The sequence below is a fragment of the Narcine bancroftii genome, chromosome 1 (genome assembly GCF_036971445.1).
Source record: "Narcine bancroftii isolate sNarBan1 chromosome 1, sNarBan1.hap1, whole genome shotgun sequence".
Classification (NCBI taxonomy): Eukaryota; Metazoa; Chordata; class Chondrichthyes; order Torpediniformes; family Narcinidae; genus Narcine; species Narcine bancroftii.
Genome location: NC_091469.1, coordinates 285729813 through 285749064, shown reverse-complemented (window position 1 = coordinate 285749064; position 19252 = coordinate 285729813). Strand labels below are relative to the sequence as shown.

Here is a 19252-nt window from a genome sequence, read left to right as displayed (position 1 = left end):
CTACCCAGCATGCTTTGTTCTCGCTGCTGCCATCAGGACAGAGGTATAGATGACACAAGACTCGCACCACTAGGTTCAGGAAGAGTTGCTACCCCTTCACCATCAGACTCTTCAATGACAAACTCAATCAGGGACTCATTTAAGGCTCTTACTTGTGCACTTTATTGATTTTTTTAATTCTCTCTGAATTGCAGTCTGTTTCGATGGTGGACAGTTTTTTTTTTGCACTACCATTAAGTGGTAATTCTGCCTGGCCCACAGGAAAAAAAATCTCAGGGTTGTATGTGATGTCTTGTATGCACTCTGAAAATAAATCTGAAACCTGAACTAGTATTGTTAATTAATTGGCAATAATGCACTTAAGGACTCGTGCAGCACATAGTCAATTCCAAATCTTTCCCCCACTTTTAAATGCACGATTAGTGATCAGGTCAAATAACGTTGACAGCAGTTTAGGATTGGGTATCTTGCTCCATTTCCTCGACCAAGAATGGGCACAGAGTAAACCCAGTACAAATGTGACAATAGTAGAGAACTGTAAACGAAAAGAGTAGTTCCTTGAATTACATGCAGGAGAAATTCGTTTTGGTTGGGTGATTTGCTGTCTTGTTCCTTTTACTAGACGGTGCTGATGGACCAATCCCGTTTTGAAGAGATGCAGCAGGAGCTGAATCAGCTGACTATTGCTGCAGCTGTGCTGCTGGTAATATACAACATGACTGGCGCTGCCATTTCGGGACTCTCAGGCTTTCTGGACAAACTGAAGGGGATTATTAAAGTCCTGTTGACAGGCATGCATTCTCAGTAAGTGATTTATCATGTGCTTTAGCATGTTCATTTGTTGCTGCAATGAGACAGATTTTTACCATCCAGAAGGTTTTATCAAGATATCTAAACATGACTTTCAGAGTTTCACTGGGACATTATGTGAAACCATCTGATTAGTCTATTGGGTCTGTTGGTATTTATTCCTGGGTTGTACAATAACCCATCCAGACGGACTTCCTCTTTCAGTGCATACTAGTCATGGAGGAAGCAAGCACACTGAAGGTTCACTGTGGATTGATGCTTAAGTAAATAAAAGGACATGGGATTAGTGAACAAGATTGCCACTGTGGTTAGCCATGATAGAATAGGATGAGGGGATGAATGGCATCCTGTTTTTATTTATCTCTTTATTCTTCTTTCCTTTAGCCACTGTATGAACCTTCCTTGAACTATAATGCAAACTTGATTCCAATTATTCATGTTCATATTTTTCCCTGCCCTCTTTTTAAAAAAAAGTTAGCTACAAGTTTGTCTTCTTTTATTCTGTACCTCTTAGCACTTACTTCCACACCGTCACAATTTTTAAAAATGCAGATGCTGTAAATCTGAATTAAAACCATTTTCTGACCAATTCTCAGTGGGTCAAGCAGCATCTGTAGAGAGAAAACATAATTTATGTTTCATGCCAATAAAAACATTTCATTGGAACCCAATCTCTGCATTTTTTGTTAAATTCAGTAACTCCAGGATTAATACTGGGTGTAATACTGTGTTTTTATTTGGGATATGGAACAGCAGCCCATCTCTACCATTCAGTGCACTCACTGCTGGCCCATGGCTTAACACCACAGATATCTTCCATTTCCCATATTCTTAATAGTTTCAGTTTCAAAATGCTGCTTGATCACTGATTAAAATTTTATGATTGACCTCGTGTTGATGGAAATTTTGGGCTTTCTGTGAAAATGACAACCAGTCCATCATTGTAAAGGCCCGGCCCTTTCCATTTTATGTTCTTTCTCTCCTACATTGACTTTCTTCTTCACCCTTTTTATTTGTTTTAAAGGTGTCTCATACTTTGTCTCTGCCTGTCTCCCTCTTCTCCCTCACTCCCTCTGACTGTCAACCCTTTCACTTCCTCGGCCTTCTTCTTCACCTTCTCTTGCATCCTTCCTCTCTGCTCCTCTCCTCCTCATGGCTGTTCAAGTTATTTCTAACAATACTTAATATTCTGAACTAAATTTATCCTGATTAGATGCACAAGTTATAATCGGTTGACACAGCAGAATCTAACTCGTAATGAGGATGCTCTCTGAATAATTCTTGTTTCTTTCATTGCTTCCTGTTTATTTTCATGCAAAAAATGGAAAGAAAATGAACAATTTTATGTTGAAAATGTTTCCTGCAATTCCAGTTCCTTTCACCTTGCTGAGGCCATGACCAGTGTGAGTGAGCAGATCTGTGTGGAAGTAAATAACTGCTTATCACAACATGGTTTCCCACGACTACCTCCTGAAGAGGAAATGGTATTGAAAGGACAAATCCAGGCTACATTTAGTCAGGATAACTCTGTTCGGAAATTAATAGGTAAGAATATATATATTGTAATGCAGTTGGTGCTTTGTAGTTGTAACTTGTACATTATTTAGTCCAGGCCAGTCAGTGTTTAGGAATGCTTGCAGATTGGCCTGCACTGTCTTCTGGAGATGAGTAGTAGTGGAGGGTTATTTCCCTGATTGGAGTCCTGTGACCAGCAATGTGCCACAGGGATCTGTGATGGCTCTAGTGTTAAGAGGTTACGCAGATGACACCAACATTGGTGGTATGGTGGACTGTGAGGAAGATTGTCAAAGTTTACAACAGGATCTAAGTCAAATTGATCATAGGGAAATGGTTGAAGGAATTGAAAATGGAATTTAATGGAACTGTTCCACTGATGATGCTATAGCATTGTCCGTCCTCTCTATCCTGACCCACTCGGAGAACGAAGCCTTATACAATGCCTCATTGACTTCAGCTCGACATTTAATACAGTCATAACACGGGCTTATTGGTGAAGCTGTCCTCTCTGGGCCTCTACACCCCTCTCTGTAATTGGATTCTGGAATTTCTTACAGAAAGACCACAGTCTGTCCAGGTCAGTAGAATATTGAGCACCGTCACTGAGCACTGGTGCACCTCAAGGTTGCGTGCTCATCCTGTTCCTGTTCACGTTACTGGCCCATGACTGCATCGCTAGATCCAGCTCCAACAGTCATTTAAGTTTGCAGATGACTATAGTATTTGGCTTCTTCAGCATTAATGATGAAGGGGACTTCAGGAGGACCAGAAATGACCACCCTTCACTGCACATTAATAGCTCGGTAGTGGAGAGAGTGGAAGAGGTTCCAAGTTCCTTGGAGTTCACTTAAGGAAGTGACCTATTGTGGACACTTATTTCCTCACTTGTCAGGAAGGCAGTGGTTTGGTTAGGAGAGAACTCTTATTTTCCCTATTTGATGTTATATTACCACTTTGTATTAAATCAGTTCATTAATTCTGAATTTGATTTTGCATCCTTTTTAGTCTTCATTTAGTTATTTAGAACCTTGAATCCCTGGTTGCTCCAGTTTGATTAAAAGCCCTTTTCTAAAGGGTTTACTCAGTGTCTTTTTAAATATTCTACTCTATTAGTTATTTCTTTTGCCAGATTTACGGATCCAAACTTTTATGAAGATGCATCTCATGTCATCTAATCCAAAATCAGTCGCAGTACCTGGGGGACTTGGTCCCATCAGAAGAGAGTTGGAAGAGATAACTGTCAAATTTCTTCATCTTGTAAACTACAACAAGCTGGTCTTCAGTCTTTATTATGACACTATCTTGGCAAAAGTGCTTCGAAGGAATGAGCCAAAACTCCCAGGGGCAAGTGAGAAGGAACAATGATCATTTTATTTAAAGCATCACACGACTGATCAATGCTCTTTTCATTTGTTTGCCTCTCCACACATTTTTGGAGAAATCAAGTTGATCTCATTCTCATTGTGAAGAAATGAGATGATCTGAAGCAGCGGGAAAACCTCAGGCAGGGGTGAGGCTATTTGAACAATATGAAAGGTGTGTTTTGAAGTTAAGCTCCAAGTTGTTTGAGTGATTCTTCACAAAAATGATCTTCTCTGTTATTTCCCCCTCTCTCCCTCATCCTAAAAATTCAGATTAAAGTGAAGCTCTTTAAGATTATTCAGGACATCAGAGGCAGAATATAACTCAAAGTTATTAGATCCTCTTTCAACAGGCTTCCTTCCACACAGCTAATCACCATGAACAGAATTTCAGTAAGTACCAATTAATGAATAGGAGTGGCTAATGGCGCTAGCTGGGTTAGATCAACAGATGATGTCCCAGAGCATACCTAGCAGTGCAAGAGACCCAGTGCAATTCTAGGGCCAATGCTGGTGTCTTGGGTGAAGGGAGCATCTCTGAGCACTTGTAGGCCTGAGAAGAGATGCACCCTTTTTGATGTAATCAGCAGAAAACCTGCCTCCAGGATAAAGAATGTCTTTGCTTTTATTGCTTGATGTCTTCAAACCTGTTCCAATCCTGATATTGGCTCTTGGTTCAGATCAAAAGAGACTTATAAATAACTAGGTTTGCAACTGCTTCAGACTAGACAACCTTAAAACAAAATTGTTCTTTGTGTGAACACTGAGAGACTACTTACACCACACTTATCATTGTCTGCGGTGTGGATGGATATTCCATAATAACCATTTACAGCACAGAAACAGGCCAATTTAGCCCTACTAGTCCATGCCGAACATCATTTGGCCCATAACCCTCCACCCCTCTTGTCCAAATTCCTAACTAATGTTTTCTTGAATATTAACATCGATCTTACTTCTACCACCACTGCTGGAAGTTCATTCCACATCCCCACCACCCTCTGTGTGAAGAATTCCTCCTCATGCTTCCCTTAAACTTTTTCCCTTTCAATCTCAATCCATGCCCTTGTTTAAATCTCCCCCACTCTCAGTGGAAAAAGCCTGTCCACATTGACTTTGTCTGTCCCTCTTATAATTTTGAATATCTCTACCAAATCACCCCTCAACCTTCTACGCTCCAGGGAATAAAGTCCCAGCCTGCTCAACCTATCCCTGAAACCCCCAGCAACATTATCGTAAATCTCCTCTGCACTCTTTCTATTCTGTTTATATCCTTCCTGTAGCTAGGAGACCAAAACTACACACAATATTCCAAATTTGGCTCACCAATGCCTTATACAATTTCAATGTGACATTCCAACTCCTGTGTTCAATACTCTGATTTATGAAGCCAACATAATAAATGCCTTCTTCACCACCCTATCCACGTGATTCAACTTTCAGAGAATTATGTACCATGACTTCCAAAATCCCTTTGTTGCACTGCACTCAATTGTCTATCGTTTAATGTATATGTCCAACCTCACATTTATCAGTATTAAATTCCATCTGCCATCTTTCAACCCATTCTTTTAACTGTCCTATATCACCCTGTAAGCTTTGATGATCTTCCTCACTGTCCACAACACTGCCAATCTTTGTATCATCTACAAATTTACTAATCCAATTTGCCATTAATATATGACAAACAGCAGTGGACCCAGTACCAACCCCCAAGGCACTCCACTAATCACCGACTAACAATTTTCCACTACTACTCTCTGGCATCTCCCATCCAACCATTGCTTAATCCATTTCACTACTTCATTAACAACTAATGCTTCCACCTTCCTTACTAACCTCTTATGGGAACCTTATCAAAAGCCTTACTAAAGTCTAAATGGACAACATGCACCCCCTTCCCCCTCATCAACCTTTTTAGTAACCTCCTCGAAAAACTCAAGATTTGTTGGACACGATCTACCACGTACAAAACCATGCTGACCACTCTGAATCAAGCTTTGTCTTTCCAAATAGTTGTATATACCATCTTTAAGAACACTTTCTATTAATTTACCCACCACTGACATCAAAATTACAGGCCTATAATTACCAGGTTTACTTCTGGATCCTTTTTTGAACAGTGGAACAACATGAACCACCCTCCAGTACTTACTCCATGGCCAGTGACATTTCAAATATTTCTGTTAACTCCCCCACTATTTGTTCACTAACCTCCTTCAGGGTCCTAAGGAATATTTTGTTGGGACCTGGAGAGATTTATCCACCTGATCTTTTTCAATATAGCCAACATTACTGCCTCATTAATCCTTATCCTATCCATGAGCTCCCTACCATATTTCTTCACTTCAACTGGCTTAATATTTTCCTTAGTGAATACTGAAGAAAAAAATTGTTTAAAATTTCACCCATCTCATCTTCAAGGGGCCCAATTTTATCTCTCACTATTCTTTTACTTTTAATGTACCTATAGAAACCCTTTGGATTTATTTTTACTTTTCCTACCAAAGCAGCTTCATATCTCCTTTTAGACTATCTAATTTCTTTAAGATTTTTATTTTTAAATACTCCTTATATTCCTCAAGTAGTTCATCCATTCCCTGCTGTTTATACCTGTTGTTCACATCCCTCTTCCTCTGAACCAAGTTCCCAAAACCCTTTGAAAACCAAGGCTCCCTACAGTTTTTAACCTTTCCTTTAATCCTCACAGGCACATACCAACTCTGCACTCTCAGAACTTCCTTTGAATATCCTCCATTTATCAACTACATTCTTCCCTGAAAATATCTTATCCAAATCCACACCCTCCAAATCTTCCATCCCCTTGAAATTTGCTTTCTTCCAATCAAGAATCTCAACCTTTGGCCCACCTCTATTCTTTTCCATTACTATCCCCAACATAAACCTGTCACCTGACCTATCTTATTCCCTAATAGGAGATCCAATACAGCCCCCTCTAGAGTTGATTCTTCTACATATTGATTAAGAAAACTTTCCTGAACACACTTAAACTCTACCCCAACAAGCCCTCTTACTGTATGGGTGTCCCAGTTAATGTTTGGAAAGTTGAAATCTCCAACAACTAGCACATTGTGTTTATTACACATATACGCAATCTCCTTCCAAATTTGCTCCTCTAATTCCCTCAGCCCATTTGGTGGTCTATAATACACTTCCATTAATGTATTCATGCCTCTGCCATTCCTCAATTCTACCCAAATGGCCTCACTGGACGATCCCACCAAACCATCCTGCCACAGCACTGCTGTAATCTTCTATCCTCCACCTTTTAACCCCCCTCCCTCCCCATCATGCCAAAAACAACAGAACCCTGGAATATTTAATTGCCAAACATACCCTTCCTGCAACCAAGTTTTACTGATGGCCACAATATCGTATTTCCACGTGGCCATCCATGCCTTAAGCTCATCCTCATTTACAATGCTCCTTGCATTAAAATATGTGCACTTAAGAGACTGTCCTCCATATGTACTCCTTTTGTTACCAACTACCTTTACCTCTTCCCTTCTTCATTTATATTTTTGTTCTGTTCCCTCCATTCCTTCTAGTCTAGGTGTTCTTCCTTCTTTCTCTCATTCTGATTCCCACCCCCCGCCAAACTAGTTTAAACCCCAACAGCTCGAGCAAACCTGCCTGCCAGGATCAGGTCCCCCTCCAGTTCAAGTGCAGCCCACCCCTTTTGTACAGGTCAGATTTGCCCCAGAAGAGATCCCAATAATCCAGAAATCTAACCCCCTGCCCCCACCCCAGATCCTGAGCCACACATTCATCCTCCACAACTTCCCATTTCTACCCTTACTAGCGTGTGGCACAGGCAGAAATCCCAAGATTACCACCCTTGAGGTCCTGCTTTTCAACTTCTTCTCTAACTCTATGTAATCCCTTTTCAGGACCTCATCCCCACTTCTATGTAATTTGTCCCCATGTGGACCATGACTTCTGGCTGCTTGCCCTCCCCCTCCAGAATGCTGTGTACTCGATCAACCCTGACCCTGGCACCTGGGAGGCAACATACCAACTGGAATCCCCCATCTTGTTCAACAAACCTCCTATCTGCTCCCCTAACCAGTGAGTCTCCAACTACAAGAACCCTATTCTTTTCCATCCCTTCCCTTCTGAGCCAAGGTCCAGTCCCTGTGCCAGAGACCTGACCTCCATGACTTATCCCCTGTAGATCATCCCCAACTGTATCCAAAGCAGTATTGTTGAGGGGAACAGCCACAGGGGTTCTCTGCACTGCTTGTGTCCCCTCCCCCTTTCCCTTTCCTCAGTCACCCACTTCCCTGACTGTTGGGGTGACTGCCTCCCTATAATCCCTATCTATCACTGCCTCTGCCTCCCTTGTGATCCACTGTTCATCCAGCTGCAACTCCAATTCCATAACCCGGTCTTCCAAGAGTTGCAACTGGATGCACCTTTTGCAGGTGTAGTCATCAGGAACATCTGTGCTGTCCTTGACCTCCCACATCCTGCAATTGGAGCACTCAACTGCCCTAACTGCCTCACCTGCTCTTCAATTTAGAGTAACTTAGATTTTAAAAAAACTTACAAAACCTTACTGGGAACTCTTCCTCAGCTTGCCAAAGCCTTGAAGTCCCACTCCTTCACTGGACTGCTCCTTTAGCAAGCCCTCCTTTTTATTGGTTCCTGCTAATTTTCTGAATTAACCCATTAATCCTTCCCACAATAATCAATGACCAGCAGTCATCACTCATCTGGATGAAGCTTCCTCACTAAGTGACCAGCAAGGTAAGCTATCCTTCCCTTTTTAAATTCTACTGCCTGACCATCACACACACGTGAACTGGGCCCCCACCCGATTTTCAAAATCAACCCCTTAAAATAAATAACTAAGCAGATAGCAATAAAATAAATAAATTGACCCTTATAATTAAATAATATCACTTGTGGATAACCAGTGACTCTCGTAGCTGAAGGCTCCTCACCCTTTGACTCAACTTGGGTCCATGGAGATGATTTTAATCTTTCTCTTGTTGTGGTTCAGTATGCATACTATTAAAAAAAAAATCTGATGGAGCCAAACTTTTTGTTGTTGATTTATTAGAATATACAAGCAGCCGATTACCATAACACAGTGGAAGCAAAATTTTTAATGGAATTGGGACCACTGTTTAAAAATGATGATATGGCTTGAATTTGCTTTCATGCACAGTAAAAACATTGCATTGAATGGATAATAGTCTTGAAAGCATTCTTTCACAGTGGCTATCAGGTCCACATTGGTTGCCCACTGTTGACTGCTCTAGCATGCTCGCTGGGCATTATACTTTCTTCGTGTGTCCTTTCCGGGGTGGCTTTGGAAATGGTATGTATTGTACTGACTGCGAGTTGTACTTTACTGGTGTAAATATTAATAACTTATTTTGTGAAACTTGAGAATGGTGCATTTTTTTTTCAATTGCATGATTCCAAAATTTTGCAGTGTACTGTAGTGATCATGTTTAGTGCTTAAACAATAAAGGCAAACCTGAAAGGCAAAAGGGTAAACCCGGGTCTAATTAAGGTACATTAAGTGGCAACAGTGGTGTTTATAGAGAAACAATATTATTCATACATAAGCTGCACCATTGATTCTTATCACAAGAATTCAGTGTTAGTACTCAATTCAACCTACCTCAAGGAAGGCCTTAGGCCCAAAAGGATGGTCCTCATGGACACTGAGTTCCTCCAGCGTTTGGATTTTTACAATCACAGAATCTTGTTTCATTAGGATTTTTTTCTCATTTATATTTAAGAAACCAAAACCTCAAAAGTATAGCTCTGAGATACCAATCAATTCCAATCCTCCTTCCCCGGTGCTGTTTTTTTTCAAAAAAAAAACAATTGCTATTGAATCTTCTTTCATAGTTACAAAACTGCAGCTCTGGCTGTGGGCTTCTGACAAATGACAAGCATGTTCATCATGAATTCTTGGTTTCCACGACAGATAAAGCAGCAACCCTCTGGAGTTGTTGAAATTACTGTCTGTTAACTTGTTATTTCATAAATTAAAACTTTTTTATTTCTAACAATACCCAGCTATCTGTTTAAAGACATTACAAGGGAGATATCACCAAACTGTCCTAGGCCCCTGAAGCAAGAGTCTGAATAAATGCATTTTATGTCTTTATTACAAAGATTGTGTTCAGGCTCTCAAATTACAAAAAGAAACGGGTTTCCATAAATATTGGTAAAACGAGACTTGGCAGGAAACCACATGAGATAAAGTTCTGTGGGATGTTAAAATAACTTTCCTTGTATTTACAACATCCAATTAAAAAAAAATGAAACCGATGAATAAAACAAAGTCACACAAATTCACAAGTTGCATTGTAATGGCAGACTCGTACGGAACTAGATTGTAAGAGACATGTTTGCACGGTCTGGGCATGGATGTAGTGCCTGGTGTTCAATAGTTTTTTTTAAAAACTCTGCCCAAACGAAAGCCTCTTCAAAATGCAACCTTTTGCACAGAAGGTGCCAGGTTTTATCCATTTTTCTTTTCGTCCAGACGAACTGTCTTGCCTGAATGTGGCACACCTGTGAAAGTAGTCTTAATTTCCACTGGCAAGTGAAGACACTGCTCGTTTCGAGACTAAGAATGACATTCAGTTCTAGAAATGGTCATTGTCGGATGTTTATCGGACTCGTTTCTGCTGGCGAGCTCTGTAAATATCGTGCACGGGAGGTGCCACTGCTCCCTTTTCCTCCTCTTCATCAGAATCTTCATTTGCTGCCCTCTTCAAGGGCTTTTTCATCACTGCATCATTTTCTATTGGCCCATTTCCTTCAATGATCGTTTCTGGTTGGCCTCCAGTGATCAGTTCAACAGCCTGTTCAACAGCTTAAAAAAAAATTATAAGGCACAGCTTAGCAAGGGTGGAGGGGAAAGAAGGTGGCATTCAAGTGCTACCATTACCAATTGGTTAATAAAATAAGTGCTGAGGAGGCTGCCTGTCCTTTGCCTCAAGATGCCTCTGATGAGAACTTTTGGTTTATAAATTGCCTGCCCTTGGGATGCTGGACTTGCATATCCTACCTCATGGTCATCTCCAAGTACTGCCTAAAAGGTCCACAAGTAGAGTTACAGCAATGTTAAATAACTAGAACCTACAAGCTGAGGATTCAGAGAGGCAGGCATTCCAAATGGTTGCTTGTTAGTGCCAGAATGAATTCGTGATCTACAGAACTTCTGCACATGGTTGTACCCAAAGGGTCATTCTGTGATCACAGGAATATAACCATACCGATTTGGATTCACTCTCTCATCTCTGCAAGGTCAAAATCTTGAAACCTCCTATAGGGCACCATTTGTGGAGCACCTTTAACATTAGAAACATAGAAGTTTGAGAAATCATCTATCTCAGAGTCAGCTAAACAGGCCCTTCTGCCCAACTTGCCTATGCCAACCAAAATGTCTCACCTACATCAGACACACCAGCTTGATTTTGGCCCATGTCCCTCTCAACCCATCTCATCCATGTATCTGTCCAAATTTTTCTTGAAACCGTTGCAATAGGTCCTGCCTCAAACACCTCTGGCAACCCATTATATATACTCATCACCCTCTGTCTCCTAATTTTGTGCACCTCAAAGAAATCACCCCTCATCCTCCTGCACTCCAAGGAAAAAAGCCCCAGGGTGCTTAACCTCTCCCTATAGCTCAGCACATCCCATCCCCCGAATCCTAGCACCATACTCGTAATCTTCTCTGTACCCTCTTCAGCTTGACAACGTTTTTCCAGTGGTATAGTGACCAAAACTAAATACAAAATTCCAAATGGGGCTTCACCAACATCTTGTACAACTGCAATATGACCTTCCAACTATACTTCAATCTCTGCCTGATGAAGGCCAATGTACCAAAAGCCTATCTACTTGTGATACCACTTTCATGGTACGATGCACCTGGACTCCTCTATCCCTCAGCTTTACAACACTCCTCAGATCCTTACCAATCATGGTGTAGATCCTACCCACACTACTAGTCATGGGGCTTCCAGTTCAAAAATCAGCTTTTCACCATCACCCTCTACTTTCTACTACCACAAAGCCAATTTTCTATCCATTCTCCTCTCTCATTGAAACATTTGAAAACTTAACAGAAACTGGCTATTCATAAACTCTGTGTGATGTTTCAAGCAACCTCGCTTCATCCCACAAATCTGTTCACTTCTTGCATGCAGAACAGGGGATAATGAAAACCTGGCAGCAGGAATTTCTTCTGGAGCAGGAGAAATTAACTGAAGGGACTGCCTGCGACTACAACTTTAAAATGATCCCCAACAATAACCAATGATACAAACTTGAAAGTTCTGCTCAGGTTTGATAAGACAGTGGGGATCGTTCAATTTGACAGAGTAGCAAGGGTTTCTTCACTGTACCTTACCAGAATACATTTAAAGACAAAACAAGATTGGAGATCCTGGCCGTTGACAACATTTAAAACAAATAGCTCACAGAAAGCATTCTATATCATTGGTTTTCAAACTGCCTCCCTAAATTCACATTCCACCTTAAGCAATTTCTATGCCATCGGTGCTCTGTGATAAGTAAGGGATTACTTAAGGTGGGATGTGAGTGGGAAGGGAAGGTTGATAACCATGGCTCGAGACCCAATTGATACTGAAATATTTTGCTTGAGAAAAATTGTCATTGGCCCATTTCCTTTGGAGTTATGAAACTGTGCACATAATGAGTCAATTGGATATGATTAAAACAAACCTTTTTCTTTCCACTCACATACCACTTTAAGCAATCCCTTACTAATCACAGAGCACTTATAGCGTTGGGATTACTTAAGATGGAATGTGAGTTTAGGGGGGCATTTTGAAAACCACTGTTCTATATCTACATTGCTATTTATCATAATTTTACACAAATATCAATTTCAAAATTGTAAATGGCTTTGGACTGACAGAGCAAGAACAATTTGAAACATTTACTTCAATGAAAGTGTTGATATGTAAGCTAACATCCTTTTTTGCAGTCTTGTGGTTGAGGGTTTACTGTGCACACATTCTGAACACTGACTACCAGAACAGCCCCAAGTCGTAGCACAGAAAACCACTTACTTTCTGGTAAATTGCAGTGCCGCAGAACTTCAATGAGTTCATCCACTTGAACGAACGGCCCCTGTGGGAATGAAGTTTCCACATATAAACACTGGAACAAATAGTGAGCAACTGAGTTCAGGACAATAAAACCCCGGTATCCGGCACCTATGGTAGATGCTGGACCTGAGACTGCGTTTTGTGTGATTGGCAAACTAGCTACTAGGGGACACCAATTTTAAACTTTGGTATTTTTTATCTTTTTATTTTTTGCAATTTATTTGCCAATTGCTTGAATTCCAGATAACAGAGATTTTACTGTACATTGAAAAGAGAGCATACCCAGTCACCAAATTCTTCAGGCTCCGCCTCATGTCTTTGTGTCAGTGAAAAACAACACAAGAACATACTGACAGGCGCTAAAATGTAATTAATAAGAAGATGGAACTTATAACGTGACAGGAAAGAATTATGTGCTTCAAGTGTCGAGCACAAAGCCAATTTTATTTTGTTGCGAGCCCAGTCACTGATGGGACTATGACTGGACGACGCTCTTAGTTCTGTAAATCTGCCCAGAATAAAATGAGAACATACAGCACACATCAGATGTAAAACACTTAAAACAGGAACTTAAGGGGAGCACAAATCACAAAGGGAAATTATGCTACAACAAAAGGAATTGGATATATTTTAGAGTTTACTTAATTATCACTGGACATGGCAGCATGTCAGGTGGGAACAGCCCAGGCTTGGAGTTTCAACCAGACCGCCCAATTCCACTAATGTTTTGTCTCCCTGTTAAACATCAAGACATTGTTGGGTGTTCATTGGTCACCTGGCCCACTAGTGCTCAAAGATGCCTCAATTGGAATTTACTGAAAAAGATCACTGGTGTAACTCACCTGGAAACATGTTGGAGGTGGTAAGAGTTTCATAAGGAGCACAGAAGCAGGAGGTACAGGAAACACTCCCCCTGGGACAGGATGGAGTCCAGGAGCTGTACAAAAATAAGGAGGACTCAAGTGTTAACTGGAGTAGGAGATAATTAAATGCACCATCCACACAGCAGTTTGTAAATTCCTGGGAGTTACTATCTCAGAGGATCTTTTCTGGACCCAACACACTAATATCGTGAAGTAAGCTTGTCAGCGCCTCTACTTCATCAAGAGTTTGCGGAGGTTTGGTACAACATCAGAAGTCTTGGCAAAATTCTACAGATATGTGGTGGAAATGCTGACTGGCTGCATCACCAGTCTGGAAGTGGGGCACCAATACCTCTACCTGCAAAAAGTAGTGGACATGGCCCAGGACATCACACTCAAAACCCTCCACACCATCGAGAACATCGACAGGGAATGCTCCGTCAAGAGACAGCAGCAATTATCAAGGATCCACATCACCCAGCACACTCTCTGTTCTCGCTGCTACCATCAGGGAAGAGGTCTAGGTGCCACAAGACTCACACCACCAGGTTCAGGAACAGCTGCTCCCCCTCCACCATCAAACTCCTTAACGACAAACTCAATCAGGTCATTTAAGGACTCTTACTTGGCACATTTATTTATTAGTGACTTTCTTTTCTGTATTGTAGTTTGATTTTTTTTTTGTTTATCTTGCTCACTTCTACATACATATCTTTTAAGTGCAGTGTTTTGCTCTTCAATAAGTAGAAATTCTGTCTGGCCTACAGGAAAAAGAACCTCAAGGTTGAATGTGATCAAGTATGTACCCTTGACAATAAATCTTAAGTTTGAACTGTTTGTCTTGTCATTGAACCCAGTAGATAGGTCTCCATTAAAATCTACCATCAGCAACTTACGGGCCAGGTGTCGAGGTTGGAAAGGGATCATCTGGGTTGTGTCAGGTTTTGGGTACTCTGGCTTTCGGTCGATTTCATCCTTCAATATGGTGACAGTGGAGGGGGCCACGATGGGGTCTGGGATGATGGCCGTTAGCTTGGTTCGAGAGACATCCTGGAAGCAGGAAATAAGTTTTATTTAGCATTGCAATGCCAAATGATCGCCTTGGCTGCTTGCCTTCAGGAATGTTAGCTCAATGAGCAGTATTTTACATAGAATGTTGAGCATGGGATAACTCACCGGCGCTGCTTATTTCTGCATAACAGTCCTCCCATTTCATTTACAACATCTCTTTCTTGTCTATTTGTTCTTACGCACTTGCTTTCACAACTTGTCTCAGAAACGTCCTGTTTCACTGAGCTCCACATTCTAACCACTCTTAGAGGAAGGAGTTCCTCTACTTTTCAAATTTTTTTTAGTAACTTTCTCACATTCACAAATTTACTCAGACTAATCCATTCACTATTTTAAATTAAAACAGATCAGAATGTAGAAACAAACAGGATAATAAGATGCATGAATATCCCAAAGGAAAATGTTTCTTGAGCAACAACAGCATAGTTAGCGCCAGCGATCGGGACCGGGGTTTGAATCCCGTGCTGTCTGTAAGGAGTTTGTACGCTCTTCCCGTGTCTGCGTGGGATTCCTCCAGGTGCTCTGGTTTCCTCCCACCCTTCAAAATGCACTGGGGTTGTAGGCCAGTTGGGTGTAATTGGGCAGCATGGGCTTGTGGGTTGAATGGGCCTGTTACTGTGCTGTATGTCTACATTTAAATTTAACCTTATTGAATGTTTTGATGCTGTTAATGCAAAGAAGAGATAATGGCCATGTATTCATCTGGATTTTCCAAAAGGGATTTGATATGGTCCTGACCTGAGAGGCAATGAATGAGGTCAGAGAATGGAGTCAGGGACTACAGCAGATTGGATAGTTAGTTGGCTTCAGGACAGAAAGCAGAGAGTGGAAGGAAAGAGTGGAGATGGTAGCAGTGAGACAAGGTAGGGAGTGATGTTCAATAAGGATTATTAATTTTTTAATCAATCTAGAATGAACGACATAGTCAGCGTTGATCCAAGAGACAACCAAGTTTTAGTTTCCTCAGAGAAGGTAATCTGCCCGATTTATCTGGTCTGACCCATACATGACTACAGACCTAATGTGGTTGACTCTAAACTGGGATCACTTACCAGTCAGCCCAGGAACAAGGAGGGGTGCACACACTGTGATCAAAACAAATTACTCTGAAGTGTGAGGAAAATGGCGTTTGGAAGACTTCTTTCTCGGACAAGGCATTGAGTACAAAGCTGGGACAACACGTTATAAGTGTACGAGATCTTGATGAGACCACACAGTATTGAGTGCTGTTTCGGTAATTCAGTTATAGGAAAGATTAAACTAAAACACATTCACAAGTATGTTAGTGGGACAGGACAGCTTGTGTTACAAGAGGCAGGGAAGGGACTGTTCCCTGGAGGCCAAGGAATGACCATATAAGCATGAACCACACAGCTAAAGTAAGTGGTGCAGATTCGACTCCTGTTCCCATTTCTTATGTTTTCTTCTTCTGTATAGGAAGAGTATGACTAGAAAGGACATACCTTGTAACCAAGTGCTTTAAGTTCACTGTTTGAACAGGGAAACAGGTCCATGAACTTGTATCTGTCCACCAGTAATGCTGTTTCCTTTCCTTCATATTCCTCTTTAAAAGCAGCAAACCTCCTCTTTTCCACTTTCAGGATACTGGCCAAGTCTCCAATGTTACTTTCAAAAGCCAAAAATCGTGCCCAGATCTCACTATATTATTGACAAACAGTAAAAGGGGAAAAACTCATCTTAGGCCGTAATGTAATCAGAACCGACAAAGGCGACCTGCTTTATACTTTTTAACCCAAATATGCTGGAAAAAAGCCCCCGAGGCAGTTCACAAGCCAGTTTTACAAGACTTCAGAAAAGTCTGTGGCCACAGAGTCCAGCAATTATCTATAATCGATGCTTTACCATTCTAAACTTGCAATTCTACCCAGAAAATACAAACATCAGTACCCATAATCTGAACCATAAACATCTGGACAAAAATTGTAGAACCACAGAATTCTACAGCATAGAAAGTCCTTTTGGTCCATCTAGTCTGTTCTGAACTATTATTCTGCCCAATGCCATGACCTGCACCCAGATTCTTTGAAAGAACTATCTCTTTAATCCTACTCCACTGCACTCTCCCCATCAGTCTGTCCAGTATTTATCTGGATACAATCTGATTCCACTGCTCATTACATTAGTTAGACACAGTTAGCATAGCAGTTAGCACAACACTTACAGCGCCAGTGATTGAGGTTCAAATCCTACGCTCTCCATAAGGAATTTGTACGTTCGCCCCTTATCTGCTTGGGTTTTCCTGGGGGCCCCAGTTTCTTCCAACCCTTCTAAATGTACTGGGGATTGTAGGTCAATTGTGTGTAATTGGGCAGCACGGGCTTATGAGCCAAAAGGGCCTGTTACCGTCCTGTATGTCTAAATTTTAAAAATATATAATCCAGACTGAAAAATAATGAAAATTCTCATCTTCCCCTGTTGACTGATCTGTTTTCTCATTTGGTGACCAGGTGCCAGGATAGATTGAGAGACTATGATAATGTAGACGGAACTATTGTTTGGATTGTCCATAACACTGAACCGTCACATTGAAAGGATGGTTGAGCTCATTTAATCCAAGTCCAATTTCAAAAATTAAGGACCTAGATTTGTCCATTTGGTATCACCTAACACTAATACTTCACATACAGGTAGTCCACAGGTTATGAACATTCAGGTTATGAACAACTCACGCTTACAAACGGGCTGTTCCCCAATTCGTGCATGTGCATAAGTGTCCCAGTTAGATTAGATTAAGTACTCAGCGGTTAAAGTCTGATCTTCAGAAAAATTTGAAGGGCTCAAGAACTGATGAGAATGAGCATGCTGTTTCCCTTCCAGCATATAGACCCTTAACATGAATACTTTGGGGTAGGAGAATGGGAATTACGGTGAAGGAGATGAATCGGTCAGAGGACACAATCACTAAGAACATTCATGACAGAAATTTCTGGATTTTAAGAACTGAGCAGGAAAGGATGGCTAAATTCAAAATCAGGACTTCAGGAAATGTTGAAGGAGCTACTTTACATTCTTGTACCTTGTTCTTTGAACTGCAATGATTTTTAGGAAAATAAAATCTTGCAATTTTTTGTTCAGATATTCATGTTTCAGTTCATGTGTGGCCTCCCCTTTAGACTGCACTCTGTAAAATGATTTCATTGCAATTTAATTGCCAGCTTGGTTGTCTTTGACCTGGTTGTCTTGCTGGGCATAACTGAACTCCTGGGAACAACAAATTGAAACAGATGCTGGACTTGGGGAGCTCTTTGTCCTGGTAATTACAGCATTGCGCTGGTCAGCATTTACTGCTGATGTCAAAAGCTGCCCTGGTGTCGAGAAAGCTTACAAATGCTTTGGGCAATACAGGAAAAAAAGTGAAGATTGCCACAGACTAATAAAATAATATTCAAATTTGTCTTATTCACATTTAAAAATATCTTTTAGAAATAAAAATTAAGAAATGTTTCAGTTTTGTTACTGATTTCTCCCGAAACCCAAGCTATTGTTTCAGCTTTTAAGCTTTATTTTTCTCTCATTAATTAAAAGCTTGTTGTGATCTGTGAGAATTGCTAGTAAAGGCTCTACAAATACCGGAAACAATTTTGAAGCATTTTAAAACATTTAATGTTTAACCACATGATTTACAGTTTATGGACAGGAAATATTACCCAGATTTCTCAGGTGGCAAGGATCCAGATGTCAGGACTCGTTCAAACAAAACTCTGGTGTTGTTATCCTCTGAAAATTAGACAAAATGCAGTTATGCAGCTTGCCGAAATGGACCTGTGGTCAATCCCACGATAGCAGATATTTGTAATAAGCACAGGGTTGTGATAGTGGGAGATTTAAATATTCCAAATATAGATTGGGAAACTCATTCTGTGAAAGGGCTGGATGGGTTGGAATTTGTAAAATGTGTGCAGGATAGTTTTTTTTAAGAGCAATACATAGAGACACTGACTAGAAAAGGATCTACTGTTGGGGAATGAGATGGGTCAAGTGTTGACTTTGGATCCAGAGATCATAGTACTGTTAGCTTCAATGTAATTAGGGAAAGGGATAGGTCAGGACCTAAGATTGCCATTTTTGACTGGGGGAAAAGATAGATGAGAAAGGATTTACGAGGAGTGGATTGGGACAATATGTTTTATGGGAAGGATGTAGTAGAGAAATGAAGGTCTTTTAAAGGTGAGATTTTGAGGGTACAAAATCTTTATGTTCCTGTCAGGATAAAAGGCAGAGTCAAAAGTTTGAGAGAGCCATGGTTTTCAAGGGACATTGGAAACTTGGTTCGAAAAAATACAAGAAACAAGGAATAAAGGAGATGTGTGGAGAATAAGAAAGAAATTAGAAAAGCTAAAAGAAGGAACAAGGTGGCTATAGCAAGCAGGGTAAAAATAAATCCAAAAGATTTCTATAAATATTTTAATAGAAAAAGGAGAGTGAGGGATAAAATTGGTCTATTAGAGAATCCGAGCAGACAACTGTGTGTGGA

General features: G+C 40.8%; 2 protein-coding genes across 11 annotated transcripts in view; one reads left to right on the top strand and one right to left on the bottom strand.

The window, feature by feature from the left end:
* LOC138745420 (T-complex protein 11-like protein 1) overlaps nt 1–19252 on the top strand; it is a 100960-nt gene that overhangs the window by 63220 nt on the left and 18488 nt on the right. For 3 of the 7 annotated variants that reach the window (XR_011346259.1, XR_011346257.1, XR_011346261.1), the window contains exons 8-10: nt 623–804; nt 2183–2355; nt 3458–4082. Coding sequence is in view for 2 of the 7 variants with exons in the window: in XM_069902425.1 (XP_069758526.1) it covers nt 623–804; nt 2183–2355; nt 3458–3693 (591 nt within the window). In the remaining 5 variants the exon portion in view is untranslated. Of the gene's footprint in view, nt 1–622; nt 805–2182; nt 2356–3457; nt 8748–19252 lie in introns of those variants that run through there. The other 4 variants (XM_069902425.1, XM_069902452.1, XR_011346264.1 and 1 more) reach the window with 3 other exon arrangements.
* cstf3 (cleavage stimulation factor, 3' pre-RNA, subunit 3) overlaps nt 9824–19252 on the bottom strand; it is a 78742-nt gene continuing 69313 nt past the window's right edge. For all 4 annotated transcript variants that reach the window (XM_069902360.1, XM_069902369.1, XM_069902376.1 and 1 more), the window contains 6 exons: nt 18426–18495; nt 16221–16416; nt 14583–14736; nt 13666–13760; nt 12785–12845; nt 9824–10554 (listed from right to left, as the gene is read on the bottom strand). In XM_069902360.1, the coding sequence (XP_069758461.1) occupies nt 10349–10554; nt 12785–12845; nt 13666–13760; nt 14583–14736; nt 16221–16416; nt 18426–18495 (782 nt within the window). In that variant the 3' untranslated portion in view covers nt 9824–10348. The remainder of the gene's footprint in view (nt 10555–12784; nt 12846–13665; nt 13761–14582; nt 14737–16220; nt 16417–18425; nt 18496–19252) is intronic.